Source organism: Cololabis saira, chromosome 5, assembly GCF_033807715.1.
Source record: "Cololabis saira isolate AMF1-May2022 chromosome 5, fColSai1.1, whole genome shotgun sequence".
Taxonomy (NCBI): domain Eukaryota; kingdom Metazoa; phylum Chordata; class Actinopteri; order Beloniformes; family Belonidae; genus Cololabis; species Cololabis saira.
Window position 1 is genome coordinate 14,113,728 of NC_084591.1, and position 16,083 is coordinate 14,129,810.

Sequence of the window (16,083 nt, forward strand, 5' to 3'; positions counted from 1 at the left end):
CATACCATTGGCAGTAACGGTAATGCGCTATTTTCTGTATAGAGCAGGAGTCGGCAACCCGCGGCTCTGGAGCCGCATGCGGCTCTTTAGCGTCGCCCTAGTGGCTCCTGGAGCTTTTTCAAAAATGTTTGACCCTTTTTTTTTCTTCTTTTTTTTTCTTTTTCTTTTTTCCTTTTTTTCTCTTTTTTTCTTCCCTTTTCCTTTCCTTTTTAATCTCGACATTTTGACTTTTTTCTCGAAATTGTACTTCAACATTAATCTCGACATTTCAACTTTTTTCTCGAAATTTTGACTTTTTTCTCGACATTTCGACTTTTTTCTCGACATTTCGAATTTTTTCTCAACATTTCGACTTTTTTCTCGAAATTTTTACTATTTCCTCGACATTTCAACTTTTTTCTCGGAATTTTGACTTTTTTCTCGACATTTCGACTTTTTTCTCGACATTTCTCGTAAAAGAGATTCAGTCTCAAGGGATTTTCCTGGTAAAATAAAGGTAAAATAAAAAATAAATAAATTTCACCTTTCACCATTTTCTTTCATTCTAAGGCTTATACAAGACTTTTCATTTTTTGCGGCTCCAGACATAATTGTTTTTTGTGTTTTGGTCCAATATGGCTCTTTCAACATTTTGGGTTGCCGACCCCTGGTATAGAGGATCTTTGCTGAAACACAGACACAGGGTTTCAAAATAAAACAGGAACTAAATACCAAAACCATCACAGCACTTAGAACAGACAAAACCCAAGTCAGGATGTTTGACCCTAATGCACAGAGCTACGTTTGTTTTACACAAACACCTTCTACCAACCGCCAAGCCCGATGGTGATCTGGGCTTGTTCTGCATTCACTGAATGGGATTTTGCTGTAAAAGGTGTTCGCCTGCTGGTGCAGATTCTAAAATACCTGAATAAAAGGCTTCTTTTCTTGGTTCTTTAAGACGTTTCACCTCTCATCCAGGAGGCGTCTTGACTTCTTACCGAGTCACTTAGAACTGAAGAAACCTTTTGGAGAAAGTGGAGGCGGAGGAGGAGGAGGAGGGTTAGTCCTTCCCACTCAACAGCAAGTTGCTCACTCTGCAGTCGACTATAAATCAGTTAGTAATAGAGAGTGACAAGATGCCAGTTAATGGTTTTTCTGGCCTTTTTAACAGTGGAACAAAAGGGCTTTAGGCATTTTTCAGGTGAAGCATTAAGCTGTCTATTATTTTTTTCACCAGACTTGTGGTAAATCTCTGTGTTCTGCAGCAGAACTATGATTTATGTTACCTGTTTCAAGTGAGGTCAAAAAAGCTGCCATTGCTTTTTATTTACTGTCCTTTAAATCTTTATCGCATTTTCTAAGGAGAGAGTTGGTCCATGGCATCCCAAGGGCTCCCATATAAGTTAAAATAGATGAAAGATGAGAAGCACGTGAGAATTATGATTCCATGATAAAAAAAAAGGAAAACAAAATGTCCATTTTTTTTTTAAATGCAGAGATGGCTCCATCTTCGAGATAGATTATCTCTTAAACTGTTAGACGTACACTCACTCTGTGGGATGCATTCTCCGATTCAAATGAATCATAGCTTTACTTCACAATGTGGAACTTTATCCGTCCTCCAGGGCTTCTGAATAATTCTGGGAGCTGTGACAACATTGTGTTTCATGCCAGCTATCAAAATGATTAATAATACATACTCAAGTATATTTTCAGGAAAGTGAGCTACCAAATAATTCAAACATTGAAAGGGTTCAGCATGTGGATTATTAGGACATAAATGGTAAAGAACCGGCAAGGACTGCTGTCAAACCTTGTGCTGTTTTCATGCATCCACTCTGTCACCGCTGACAACACAGTAAACCCACAGAAATATTCAGCTTTGGGAAAGTGAGCTGCTGGTGATGGCGGAGAAGGAGTGAGAAGAGGCCCACCTATCTTTACCTGCAGTCTTCTTCCTTCTGTCAGCTTTTTTTTATTCTTTTCTTTTCTAAATTGTCTCAACATCTTGCACACTGATGTGCAGCTGATGCTGTCTGCAGGACTTGTTCAAGTGATGTGTAATGCACCGACATTCAAACAAACACAGGGACTACAACTTTTGCACACAGCTTCTTACATGTGTTTTGATCATTTAGAAATGTAGCAACATTTAAAGATACCGAAACAAGAAAAAAGTCACGGTCATGTATCCATGACAAAATGAAATTTAGACACTACCGCTAGACAACACTTTGCACTTACCAATTCACAGAGTGCCTGCTATCTTTCAGGGAATTACTAAAGCTAATTGCCCCTAATTAGACAGCCTTGATTGAGGTGAAGCCTCTGATTTATGAGGAAGCCGGTAGTGCTGGTGTCTGACTCAGTTTCTTCCATTTGAGGTGTCCGTTTTAGTATTCATGTGTGCCTCATCTTCTTTATTATTTCTGTCACAGGACTTCATGCATAAAGCGAGACAGTTTGTCAGTCCTTTTCGCCTGGGTGACTGACTGGGGACTGCAACTCAGTGACCTCAGATGAACCGATGGTTATTTTAGCTGAAATCTTCAGGATACAATTCCTTTGTGGAGACGGCATCGACTTGTCGCATGTGCTGGCTGAGACGAGCCTGTTCCACAACATTACACCTAAGAAGACACAATTAACGTGTGTTTTTTTCCTGCAGGACTTTGTGCTTCTTCAGCCTCTGTACAGTAATGTTCATCAGTGACACAACTTTGTTTCAATTTCATGTGATCGGCCGCTTATGACAGTGACACATTGTTTTAATTTACAAAATTGTGACAAGATTTGAAAAATGCTTTTCATTTCCAACCGGTGACAATATTCTTCTGTATTCCTTTTCTAAGCGTACAGCCAGAAGCGTGTCACGCACAGCTTTCATTTCCCGCTGAACTGCACCAGTATTAAAACATATATTCTTTTGAAGAAGCCCATCCTGAATATTTATGCTATAATTAGATTCCTTTGCCTAAAAGGATTGCTGGTTGCTGGCCGTTGTTTCGTGAGCTTCAGAATGACCATTTTATGCAGCTGGTGCCTTAAAATTTTCATAAGCATGGAAATAACAACTTTCTCTGCACATTAACCAGTTGAAGGTCAGTGGGTTTGTTTTTATTTTACTGCACAATTGCATGTACTTTCCTCACTTACAGACAATTTAATATCAGACATACATTTGTTATTTAATTATGTTTTACAATAAATCATTTAAAATGGGAGACATTTATCACAGAGCTGCACTGAAGGAGCACAGCTGAGGGAAAGTGCAGCGATGGCGCCCTCTGCCCTCCGCAGTCTGTATGGTTTTAAAGTTCATGCTATTTATCAGGAAACTACTTCAACTTTTTTTTTTTTATTGGGAAAATGCAGCTCTGCTTTGGAAAGATAAAAGCTTATCATATTGCTTACACTTCCGTTGAGATCCACTGACGTTCCATAAAATATAAGATCTAATTAAACCCTTTAATGTTGTGCTCAATCAGTTGAAAGAGGAAGCAATTTTGCTTCTGTTGAATTGGTGGTAAAGCTTCCTACACTAAGTACTATTAGCGCACACTGCTTTTGATGTGAAGCCTGGAAGCTGCTGGGTAGATGTCAAAATCCGTAAATATTGAAGGGCAACTAAAGCTCTCGACCTTTTCTTTGCTGCAGCATCTTTCAGGTAGAGGCGCGTGTTCGTGTGGGAAACTGATAATTATTCATATCGAAGGACAGTGCAGGGCAAGAACGTGTCAACATGTATTCAAATGCAGAGCAAAGTGCCCATCAGAATTCCCGTTTCCATTCATCCGAATATAAAACAAAGAACCACGCGTGAGAAGTTTAAAAAAATATTTATAATATGATACAAGGATATTCTGTGCAAGAGGTTGGTGGTGTTGTGAAACCTGTACATAATGAACAAAGCACTTAAAATTCAATAGCAACCTGAAAGCAGAGCGCGGCTGCTGGGGCCCGTGATCGTGTCAAATGGGTAACTATCATGATACTTGATGATACAAACCGTTTCCACCAGCATACAATGGCTGTATATGATTAGATTACATTATTTATATAAAGTGCAGAAGAAGTAAGCACTTACAGTGAGGCCTGAAGTGCTTCGTGACTGAGTTTAAACCCACCACCGCAGCCTGAAGCCTGAAGGGGTGGCAGGTTCATAAACTGTTGGCCATCGTTCATCGTCAGAGTATACACTGTAATACAAACTGTATGAAAGGGTTATCGATCTGTGCAATATACTGTCTCTAAAAAATATCAGTACGAACCGTTGTAAAAAAAGTTATCTAAAATTCCCCTTTTTACAATTATAAATAGACATTTGCTGCCCCTTCTATGCTGAGGAACAACACTACAGGCTCTTAATTGTTTTTTTTTTCCATCAATGAATATGACATGATCTGAAGCAGATGAGCAAATCCATACTGCTTTAAAGGGGGAATAAGACATCTTTAACATTAAAGATATAAGAAAATATATGCACTGTTAGTGACTAGATTACATATTCTGTATACATCTTATAAATCTGTTTTTGTCACTATAATGTTTCAAGGTTATAGAAGCAAGTGAGTTCAGCGTCACAGTCGAGTCTCAAGAACACAGGAGAGGGAAGGAGGCGTGAAGCGGTCCGTCAGACTCTGCTCTGCGCCGCTCCATGCGGAAACACCAGCAGCTGGGACTTCTGCAGGATCCTCTAGGTCTGCTGGGAACCCTGTGGGAAGAACGTAGGACATGAAAGTACGCTCCGTCAGTGTGCGGAGTAGGAATGGGCGATATTTTACCGTTCACGATATAGCGTCAAAAAAATTCTCCGCGGTAAGAATTTGTCATCTCACGGTAAAAACGATAAATTCTCGTTGATGACGTTTTTGTGTAAAGCTGATTTATGGTTCTGTGTTAAATCCATGCACAACATACGTGAAGGAAGGAAGGAAGGAAGGAAGGAAGGAAGGAAGGAAGGAAGGAAGGAAGGAAGGAAGGAAGGAAGGAAGGAAGGAAGGAAGGAAGGAAGGAAGGAAGGAAGGAAGGAAGGAAGGAAGGAAGGAAGGAAGGAAGGAAGGAAGGAAGGGAGAAAAGATGACGGGAAGAAGGAAGGAGAGAGCAGGAGGAAAGAAGGAAGGAAGGGAAAAAAGAAGGAAGGAAAGAAGGAAGGAAGGAAGGAAGGAAGGAAGGAAGGAAGGAAGGAAGGAAGGAAGGAAGGAAGGAAGGAAGGATGGATGGGAGAAAACAAGGAAAGAAAGAAGGAAGGGAGAAAAGAGGAAGGGAAGAAGGAAGGAGAGAGCAGGAGGAAAGAAGGAAGGAAGGGAAAAAAGAAGGAAGGAAAGAAGGAAGGAAGGAAGAAAGGAAGGAAGGAAGGAAGGAAGGAAGGAAGGAAGGAAGGAAGGAAGGAAGGAAGGAAGGAAGGAAGGAAGGGATGAATGAATGAATGAATGAATGAATGAATGAATGAATGAATGAATGAATGAATGAATGAATGAAGGAATGAAATGAGCAAGAAAGAAAGAAAGAAAGAAAGAAAGAAAGAAAGAAAGAAAGAAGGATAAATTCCCGTTGATGACGTTTTTGTGTAACTAACATGGCGGATCTGAGAGCGAGATAGATTTATAGTTAAAAAGATGGAGTTGAATTGGTATTTTTTTATCGTCATTTTTATTGTTATCGGGATAAATGCCAGAAATTATCGTGAAACATTTTTTAGTCCATACGGCCCATCCCTAGTGCGGAGTGGAACTTTGTCTACAAAGCAACGGGGCTGGAAGGCTCGTCGGCTGCGGGGATTACCGAGTTGGTTCGTTTGCGTTTCCAGCAGTCTGGATTGAGTCTTTTCTGCTCTTCGGCCAATGCTTTGGCCTCCATGGTGTACATCCTCCTCTCCTCGCTTTTCATCTTCTTCCACTTGTCCCCCAGGATGACGCTAATGGCTCTGGTGTGAAAGGAAAAGCAATAGTTATCATCTGTTTAAGACTTCCTACAATGTTTAACACCATTTAACACCAAAGAATTTTACAAGGTCCGAAACTATTGCTCTTTAGAATAAATGCATTTCACTTAATTTAAGCGCCAGTTTTTAAAGGAGGTAGATCCATTATTAGGGCCAAAATAATTTTAAAAATGCACAAAAGCCAACTACAGTGCTGTCCTCTGTTTCTATTGTATTATAAATTGATACGGTGAGCCAAGACAGTCTGTTGTTTGGAGACAAGAGCATTAGTGTGTTGGGTTTCCCACCGCTGGTTTACCGCTGCTGCACAATAAAAGCACTTGTCTACGTATACTCTGCTGATCTGAGTGGACAGAAAATGGTTTTGTGCTCATCGTTACAGTCATTTTCATCATCTACTGTGTATAAAACCAGATGGATGACTCAAATTGACTTGTTGTTCCCCCTGATTCTCCAGCGACAACTTTTTATTCAGGGCACTTGACATCTACTTTTCAGTCGACTACATGTCAGTGAGAATTAACACAAGTTGCAAAGCCCAGCATCACGACATCTCTGCTGACACATTTTGGTTTTAAGCCAAGTGAAAAAAAAAGGAGAGCCAAAACACTTCAAGGATTTGAATAATATTTGACTGTATAACATTTCATGATTGTGAAAGCGCTAGATCATTTCAGTGAAATGTTTGTCAGAGAAACTGTTGTGAAACAGTACTTTGGGGGGTTTGAAGTGTTTTCTATAGACAGCAGGCCTGAGGGGGGAGACGTGATCATCACTCTTCTTCTATTTGTCTGTTTATCAGCAAAAATTGAAAAATAAAATACCCTCCTAACTTCTTGAAGCTTTGTACAGAGTTAGAGCACGTGCAAATGGAGAACTTACTCCAAGTTTGTTGCTGATCAGGATCATTTGTAATTCATACCACTGAGGATTATTCTTTATTATTAGTCACCAGTAAGGCAGGGCCACAACAGTCCTTCAAGAAACCTTATTAACTCCTTTACAAAAATGATTTGCATCAAAGCCTTGCTCAATTCATTTGAGTATATTCTCAGCGGTTGCCGTGTCTGGATGATAATTAGTGTTTCACAACGTACTTTGATGGTGCAGAGTGTAAAATTAAGAAAAAATAACAAGGAGCTGGGCGACAATTTGACATCTACCTATTTTCTGTCAAATGGCAGAGTTTGATTGGAGGGTATTTACGGTTCCCTGTGCATCAAATAACCAAGTCTGACGAAGCCCCACTCGCCTCACTGAGCCCAGTCACTGGAAGTGGAGTGGCAAAGTAAACATCTGAACAACTCCAAAGTCATCTTATTCCCTTGTTTGGACTTGTACATTCACCTTGTTAAGAAATAACTATGAAAGATGTGACGGAGCAATATTTTGGAGAAACGTCTTCATCTGGGTGCAGTGATTGGATGCACAGTTAAGCATGAAAAGAAGATTTTAAGCTTCGCTGCAGCAAAGACATTCCACTTCTGTCTTAATGACCCCCTGACCATGACCCACTATACTCCGTTAAACAATAAACTTGCATGTTACCTGGCAACACTGCTGCTGTAAGCAATCACTGTGCCCAGGAAGTGATGCGTCCCCAAAACACAGTTCTTTGTGCGTATCTGTTTACGGGATTACTCAATACTCATTTCTAAACATGTTACTGAAGAATTCACAACATGTAAATCAGAACATTTAAGGTTTACAAATAGTTTACAAAGCAGTTGTAAGTGGAAATACGCTGAGATTGTACCAGAAGAATAAAGTGATCTTTTGGCACAATATTCACCTTGTGTCATTTACGTGTTGAAGTGTCCCAGAGAGCTGCTTTTTGAACCGAGTGAGAATAAAGAATAAAACTTGCTCTCTTTTTTACCGCCCGGTCTAAATGTATCACATCCTCCATCGGGCCAAAGTTTTAGGTACGTGTGGCAATACAAAAGCCATCTTCGTTTTAGTGTGAGTTAATCTGTTTCATCACCTGTTGTCCTTCCCAGGATACATCTGTGTGTACTCCACTCTGTACTTCTTGGCAAAAAGCATGAAGGCGTTCATTGGCCGCTTGCATTTTGTAGGCGTGGCACCAGTGGCTGTCCCTGAGTTGTGGCTCCTGTTTGATTTGCTGCTGGAGGATTGTGGGGAGCTGGAGCGCTCCAGTTTCTCACAGTCTGGACTGACGGCACCCCCGCTGGACAGGGAGGCCCTGCGCTGGCGAGCCATGCTGCTGAGAACATACACGGCTGAGGAATCCAGGGGGGTGAAGTCATAGCTGCAGATAAGGAAAAGGGAGATTGTTAGCATTATGTGGGTTCAACGGTCCTGATTCAGTTATTTTATGCTTTAATTATACGCTCTGTTAGTTTCTTTCACATCAAAGTTTAGCTAGATCTCGTGTTACAGCTGAACCAGCTCATCAGGTCTGATCTCCCATAAGCATTATGTTGCTGATGTCACAGCCAACATGACAGTGAATTAACTTATTTACAGAGATTCAAGAACAAAGAAAGCTCCAAATGTGCTCTGATGTATTAGTTAATCCAAGTATATGAGATACAGGTGTACACAGAGTTTACAGTACCCTTTAAAACACTTGCTTTATAGAGTTTAAACCTAAGCCATAAAGTCAAAGAAAGTCAGAACCACTTTTATTGTCTTTAATAATGCAAAGCTAGATGACATTTTAAAGAGTTCACCTCCTGAAAGTGTCGAAGACAACCGAGTCATCACAGTTAATAGCCTCTGGGTGGTTTGGAGGCAGGCACACGTCTCCCAGCTGCATCTCGTAGCAAGGAATCCCATGGTGCACCACGGTGAGGCTTGGATAGAAGGAAGACCACCCTGGAAAAGACAGATGGTACATTACAGATTAGTTGGATCCTACACCTTTTTATTGGGGCACAACTCTGAACAGCCTGCACTTAGCAAAGACTGTTCGGTCAGTTTTTGCTGGCAGAGATTAAGTTCTCAGATTTGACATTTCTGTTCTCCTTTAATTCAAACAAAGCTTTTTTTTGCTCTGCAAAACATCAGACATCAACAAGAATGAACTTGCCCAATCATACCTTTGTTTCTGACAAAAAATGGGTGATCCAGTCGGCACTCAGCTGTAAGGAGCCCTTTATCTGGCGAGCCTGGGTCAAAGGTCAGTTTAAGAACTGCCTGGCCAAAAGAGATCGTCTCTTCATGACTCACCAGCTTAAGTCCATCTGAACCATATCTCTGTGAAAAAAAGCAAAAATCAGTCCACATTCAACAAAATACGCAAACTGGGGGTCCCATACAGGAAGAAGTGTGTGTCTTGTTTGCTAAAAACGTGATTTTGTTAATGTATACTGGGAGTATCACTGTCAATCATTGAAAGGGATCATACGAGACTCATTTACTTGATGACTGGACTTTGACTGGAGGTTTGTCTGCCACCTTGTGGCCAGTCAAAGCTACTGTAATACACAAAACAGGCCAAATATCCTCTGCCTAGATAATATCTTGAATTGTTTGACATACTAGAGTCAGTGTTGGATGTCTTACCTTGAGAGACAATGCCGAAGACATCATGCTGTCATCATCCGACTCATCGTCTGAATCCCCCAGTTCATCAGCTTCCTGCCACTCCACGTTAAGACCTCGATGGAAGCGCAGACGAGTTCCTGAATATCAAAACATGCATGTTACATGGTGGTAAGCATATGTGTGTATTACTGCCAAGAGAACACAGGGAAACAGATGCAATACTGCCGTGTGAACACCAGATATGAGAATTCAAGATTCTTTATTTGTCATTGTTCATATTTCATAACAACAAAATTACAGGTGCTGGTTCTAATATAAGTGCAAGATGAGTTTTTAAAAAAGAATTTAATGCCCAGAAGATTTCCGTGTGATGGTGGTCAGATGCGTGTGAAGGAAGGTGATGGCTTTGGTTGAGGAAACAGTTTTTGAGTCTGTTTGTCCTAGTTCTGGTGCACCTGTACCGTCCTTACAAATATTTGATCATCTCCTGCCCCGGACTGTTTGGATTGCATGTCTGATTGTCATCAGCACATTTCAGGAGAGAGCTTGAGTCAGGTCTAAGTGTGTTTGTGTACCTAGATGAATACACATGGAAAATACACAACCTTTCAGGAAGCACTGCCAGGCTGTGGAAGGCCATGAATGAGACCAGACCATGTCTTCGTCATCAGAAAACGATGACGACATCGAGAAAACCCCAGACTCCGATTCACTGCTGGCCTGATGTAGGATAGAAGAAGCATGTTTACAGGGATTATGTATCAGTAATTACCACAAAGCCGGTGGGAATAAATCATTCTTCTGTTTCTGAGGCTGAGGCGGAGAGTGAAGGCTTTACCCTGGTGCGTCTGCGCTCCCTGAGGTGACCTCTGGACGGGTTGGGTGCGCTGCTGGCTAACGGGGGCCGGGCGTAGGAATGTAAACTATTACTGTTGCCAAAGATGTGAACTGGAGATGACCTGAAAATGGCAAGTGATGAATATTAGCAGATTGAATGTGCAATATACGGCCACAGCGGTCACATATTCTGAGCTTTAGCATTCGTGCATATAATAGTCATAGCGCATACGCAGAGGTGTCAAAAGTATTCACATTAATTACTCAGGTAGAAGTATAGATACTAGAGTTTAAAAATACTCCTGTAGAAGTTGAAGTATCAACTCAAGTTTTTTACTCAAGTATAAAAGTACTGGTTTCAAAACTACTTAAAGTATAAAAGTAAAAGTAATGTAAGGGGGAAAAAAGCCATTGAAAATGAATGCATCTTAGTATAATGCAAATGTATTAAAGAACCATATACAGTATTTGTACTATTGAGCATTAACATGTGTTTCAGAGAGCAGCAGATATGATGACTAGTTGCCTATAAGTATTGTAATGGTGCAAAAAGTCAAACTTCAGAGGCATGTTATCATTTATCCTAACCTTTATTGGAATGTACATCCAAGTTTAGTTGCAGGAATCTGAGGGATGTAAGAACAAAACTGGACAAGAACATCTGAAACAACCACAACCAAATTCACTCTATCCGGATGGAGCAATTTAACTGGATAGTTTTTTTTAAAGGCCAAAATGAAATAAAAAAATGAAACGAGGCTGTTTTTAAAATGTAAGGAGTAAAAAGTACAGATAATTGCGTGAAAATGTAAGGAGTAAAAGTAAAAAGTCGTCTGAAAAATAATTACTCCAGTGAAGTATAGATAACCAAAATTTCTACTTAAGTAAGGTAACAACGTATTTGCACTTTGTTACTTGACACCTCTGCGCATACGTAACAAGTGGGAAGTGGCAAATTAATCTAACCGATATCGATTTACAATCAGGTAAACATAATGAAGGATAAAATACTAAAGTACGATATTAGAGAATATTCACAACACATGGTTTGTACTCATGCTACCACATGTTCCAGTCGGTCCACATATTACTATCACATACATGCATTCATAGAGCCGTACAGCATCTGTGATCAGGGAACTCTACACGAGGCACCAAACCTGTAAAACAAGTCTTTTCAAGTCTTTTTATAGTCTTTCCCGTCTGTATCTTCTGTTAAATGAGCCAATTGTGTCACTGCCAGCAGCTTTCTCTTTGGAACATGATCCGCAGCCACGCTTTGTGCACGAAGATTGTTTACAACACCCAGAAGACTGGAATGATTAAGGATAGCAGGAGCCCAAAAAGGTTAAAAATGCAGGACTTTCACCAGAATACCACGTTGGGCAGTTTCTAAGACTTTTTTATGTTGATGGGGGACTATTGAACAACAAGGCCTGCTGTAATTCACTGGCTTGGTCACGGAAGATGTCCCACACGGACGATGGCGTGAAACCAGCCTAAACGTGCAGTGAACAAGGCCCAGCAGGCTGCAGACGGCGTTAGCAGCAGCCTCACCCCTGGGTCCAACCAGGAATGGAAGTGGGGTGATCCATCGTCCAGGTGATCTCAGGTCTCACCTCTAGCGTTTCAGCGAGATCACCAGAAAGTTTCAAGATCTCATGAGAATTGTGGACACCTCGTATTTTCTACTATGATTTGCATAAAAAGGATGGGTGAAGTCAAAGAAGATGTTCTTTTGACTTAAATAATCTCTCTTGGTAAGTGGCTGATACCTCTTCTGAGCACAGATGCACCGATCAAAGGGCCAGGGACCAGAATTTGCCAATTTTTGACGTGACCGGCCTGACCGATAACCGGAAGGTCAACCTAACTTGTTACCAATTCTAGTCTGGTCCGTACTGCGCATGCGCACATTCAAGATAAAAGCGATGTGTACACTCAGCAGGAATAACATGTTGACATGGAAATATTTTACTGAGTGAAACGTAGACTTGAATATTTTGGGACAGAGGATCTGCAACATCACCCTGCAGGATTTTCTGAAGAGTGGTTTTGTAGCCTCTTTTTCTCCTCATAACGCAGGGCGCCATGATTTAAATGTGCAAACAGGCCCGTGAGGCTGACTGGAAGTTGTCAACGTTATGCCAAATCAGTGTTAGCCGTGGCTACCGGCTCCTTCAGCTGATCCTTGCCGGAGAAGCTGCTGGCAAAGGTTTACAGCGGAATATCCCGTTTCAAATGTCCTTTTGGTGGTGAAATCAGAGACGACTGCTGCCTTTGAGCTACACTGAGTTAAAACCGGTGAGCACAAACTGCCAATAGCTTCACTAAGTTTCTTAGCATGACGATGACTGATGAGAAAGATGAAGAAAATGAATAAGTATATACGCTGAAATTGAATTGAATTCAACACCTGTAGCTTAGAGTACTAAAAAAAAAAGGATAATTTCAACTCTTAAGAGAATCTTGACCTGCAAAGTCGGTATCGGCAGGTCACACTCATGAATCAGAATTGGATTCGGTGCATCTCTACCTCTAAGACCCTCTGACTTGTTGATCCACAGTCCCCATGGGCTAATGTAATGTCAATGTACGAGTCCTAGTTTGCACGTGATGTTTCATGTTGAAAAACGATTGGGTCCTCCTTGCTTTGTGTCAAAAAAAATGTCAAAAAAATTTAATTAAATTGCTGAGTTACTAGAAAAGAGGTGGGACCAGGAGCAATTTCTAAATCACAGATAGGGGTAGGGCAGAGGGGGTGGGACTTGAAAAAGTATTCCACTCCCTTTCAAACATGTGCACTGGTTTAGCAAGTTTAATAGATGTGCTAAATCTTTTTTAGTTTTTGTTCTCTTTGCTGTTTTTGATTTATGGTCCTTTTTGTTGTTGTCCTTTGGATGTTTTGAATAATTTCATTCATTCATTCATTCATTCATTCATTCATTCATTCATTCAAAAAGAGACTCTGCACATTCCTTTGGTGGAGCAGAGGTGTACAGAGTGCTGTTCATGCTTTTCCTTCAATATATGTGTGTCTTTGCTTCATTTTTACATAATATTTCACAGAAAATTACAACAAAAATAAAACAGAATTCACTGGAAACGACAACGTATATATATTTCACTGTACGGCCCTACATTAGTTGAGTGTAACTACTTCTCACATAAGTTTGTGTTTGTTCAAACCTCTTGTGTGGGGCGTCCTTTAGGAGAGGGCTCTGAGGACTGGTGGCGATATCAGCCAACTCAGCGAGCCAGTTGGTGTTAGGCGAGGTGCTGAGCTCCTGGTGAGACACCGCTCCCACCTGAAATAACCCCTGAGACCTCTGGTCTTCCTCTACCTCCTGCAAGTCTGGCATGTCATCTGAGGAGAGATTGTTGATTGATTTATTCTTATTCTAAATAAAAGAAAAAAAATTTAAATCTTTATTAAATATGAAAATCTTGTTTATTCTGCTGCAACATTTTACCGTAATCCATTTGGCACCCAGGTGATAAAGGCAGGTCCTCATTGCACTTGAGCGGATCAAAGGACTCATCCATTTTTGCAATGTTCTGCAGTGAGCTCTGTTTTTACTTTCTTCTTTGTTTTCTTGTTCTTTAAAAGCTACAGAGCAGCTTATTCAGCTTCCATCATCCAACTCTGACACATCAGCTGCTTTTAATGGGGAACAAAAATGGCAAATGATGATATTTTGTTAATGAAAATGAAACCACTGCTGAGATGTACAACAGTAAACAATAAAAAAAAAAAATGAAGCCCTTAAAATTGGATGTAATTAAAGTGGTATGCAGATTTTAATGCAGCCCTTTCTTTTAATGGAAAATTTTGAAATGATCAGTAATGTGCAATATCTTTCACTCACTGCAACGTGCAACTATGTAAATATCCATCTGTAAATATCTGTCTGTTATCTTTTTATATACTAGTATTTCTTATTATTTATTTTTCTTATTATTATTATTATTGTATATACCAGTTTACTGTTTATAGTGTGTTATTATTATTACTGTGTTATTACTTTTCTATTGATCCTCTTGTTTTTGCACTATCCCCTTTGCTGCTGTAAACTGCAAATTTCCCCTCTGTGGGACTATTAAAGGTTTATCTTATCTTATCTTATCTTATCTTATCTTATCTTATCTTATCTTATGACTAATTTTAAACAGTTTTGAAAGACTTAAAAAGCCTCCAGACAGTTCTCATTACATGTCATTTATTTTAAATGCAGGGAGCTTTTAGGGAACCCTTTGTCCCTGTGACAAGTCACGTGACCGCTGCATGTAGGCCTTATTTATAAACTTCGCCATCTGACGCATGCGCACTAGAGCTCATTCATTCACAACGACGTAGACAAAAGTAGGAATTATCTCAAACATTTCCGAGTAACAGTTGCACAAAGGAGCTCACAAACACGACATTTGACTAAATACATTAGAATATCAATGATAAACTAAAATATTTGTTTATTTTATACATCTGTTTTCGCTTTGTCAGCTTACCATTTACGTAAAAATGTCGAGTAAAGTGTTTTTTTCCCGGATATATAAGAAAATGTTAACATGTAATAACTGTTCAGGGGTGAAAAGACGGTTATTTACGCTTGTCAACCCGTAAAGGATTGCTGCAAGTTATTATTAAAAAAAAAAAAAAAAAAAAAAAAAAAAAAAAGGAAAAGCCTGCTTGGTTTTGGTAACGGCGTGTACAATGGCAAAAATATCCCTGATAAAACACTTAAAAGAAGTATGTACTCGTGCAAATAGACGGGTTACAGGTCAGGTCTGCAGGTCTTTTGTCCGTTCCTAAAAAGCAGCAGCAGAAACAAAAGAATGTCAACAAGTTCGGGCATGACGCAACCTCTAGTGCGTTCAAAATGAATGACATCCAAACCTCTGGACGCCTCTAAAATACATTTTAGGATTAAGCAAAAAGAATCAAACTTTTAACCAGCTGAAAACCCCCGGTTTTAATCTGCGACCCTGCATTTTGGGTGGGTTTCCTCTCACCAAAACAACAAGCGTCACAGCGAAGGAGAAGAAAAACAACAGTTCTTAACCTGTCAGTCGACGTCTAATAAAACCGTGACAACCTCGCTGAAACACTATGCTGGTACTGCAAAAGTATGGATCGCACAAGGAGCAAACGAAAAACAAGTTTGAACTATTTATTTCTGTGAAAAAGTCAACTCAACTTCCCACTTACCATTACCTATCGCCATCAAGAAACTCTGGCAGTCGCTCGAGAGGCTGAGATGAGTGTTACTGGAGAAACGCCTCCTATTGGTCCGCGAAGCTGTCACTCACAAGAGCTTCGGTCTCCTATTGGTTGTTGCGGCAGAAAACAACAAAGAAGGCGGGGTTTAATTTGTTGATCGTGTTTTAATTGGCTGGAAGGGAATGCCTGTTACTACCCAGTAACAGCTGATTGGCAACAACACGGACAATACCTGCTTATTTTTCTTAACATCTAAAATGTCGCAACTACAGCAACAAATACTCGGACACATTGATGTCTAGATGAATTTAACTCTATGTTCAGTTAAAATAATTGCTATAGCGTTCTGCTTGACAGATTACGGAAGGAACGAATGTATGACTAGTGAATGAATTTATGATGAATGAATGACTACCATTCAGAGGTGGACAGAGTACTCGACCCCAGTACTTGAGTAAGAGTACAAATACTACTGGTCAAAATTTACTCCGTTACAAGTAAAAGTAGCTCAGTCAAAATATTACTCGAGTAAGAGTAGAAAAGTAAATGCTTTTAAATTTACTTTAAGTAAAAGTAAGAGTAAGAGTAG

General features: G+C 40.1%; 1 protein-coding gene across 2 annotated transcripts; it reads right to left on the minus strand.

Moving 5' to 3' along the window:
• Positions 1–3,805: 3,805 nt before the first annotated feature.
• hbp1 (HMG-box transcription factor 1) lies at positions 3,806–15,540 on the minus strand. Of its 2 annotated transcripts, none has more exons than XM_061720974.1 (11): positions 15,483–15,540; positions 13,750–13,934; positions 13,466–13,643; positions 10,278–10,398; positions 10,045–10,159; positions 9,458–9,576; positions 8,992–9,148; positions 8,623–8,767; positions 7,911–8,198; positions 5,767–5,908; positions 3,806–4,696 (listed from the first exon to the last, which is right to left on the minus strand). In XM_061720974.1, exons 2-11 carry the CDS (start codon positions 13,820–13,822, stop codon positions 4,679–4,681), a joined length of 1,356 nt encoding a protein of 451 aa, XP_061576958.1. In that variant the 5' UTR covers positions 13,823–13,934; positions 15,483–15,540; the 3' UTR covers positions 3,806–4,678. The 2 variants fall into 2 exon arrangements, with proteins under 2 accessions (XP_061576958.1, XP_061576957.1); XM_061720973.1 differs by having other exon boundaries at positions 13,750–13,937; positions 15,483–15,500.
• Between the last annotated feature and the right edge of the window lie 543 nt (positions 15,541–16,083).

Excerpts from the sequence above, each read along its gene's own strand:
- hbp1 (XM_061720974.1), bottom strand. The coding sequence starts at position 13,822 with ATGGATGAGTCCTTTGATCCGCTCAAGTGCAATGAGGACCTGCCTTTA. Across the intron at positions 9,149-9,457 it reads CTTCGGCATTGTCTCTCAAG|AGATATGGTTCAGATGGACT; the intron begins GTAAGACATCCA and ends TTTTTTTCACAG. Across the intron at positions 5,909-7,910 it reads TATCCTGGGAAGGACAACAG|AGCCATTAGCGTCATCCTGG; the intron begins GTGATGAAACAG and ends CTTTCACACCAG.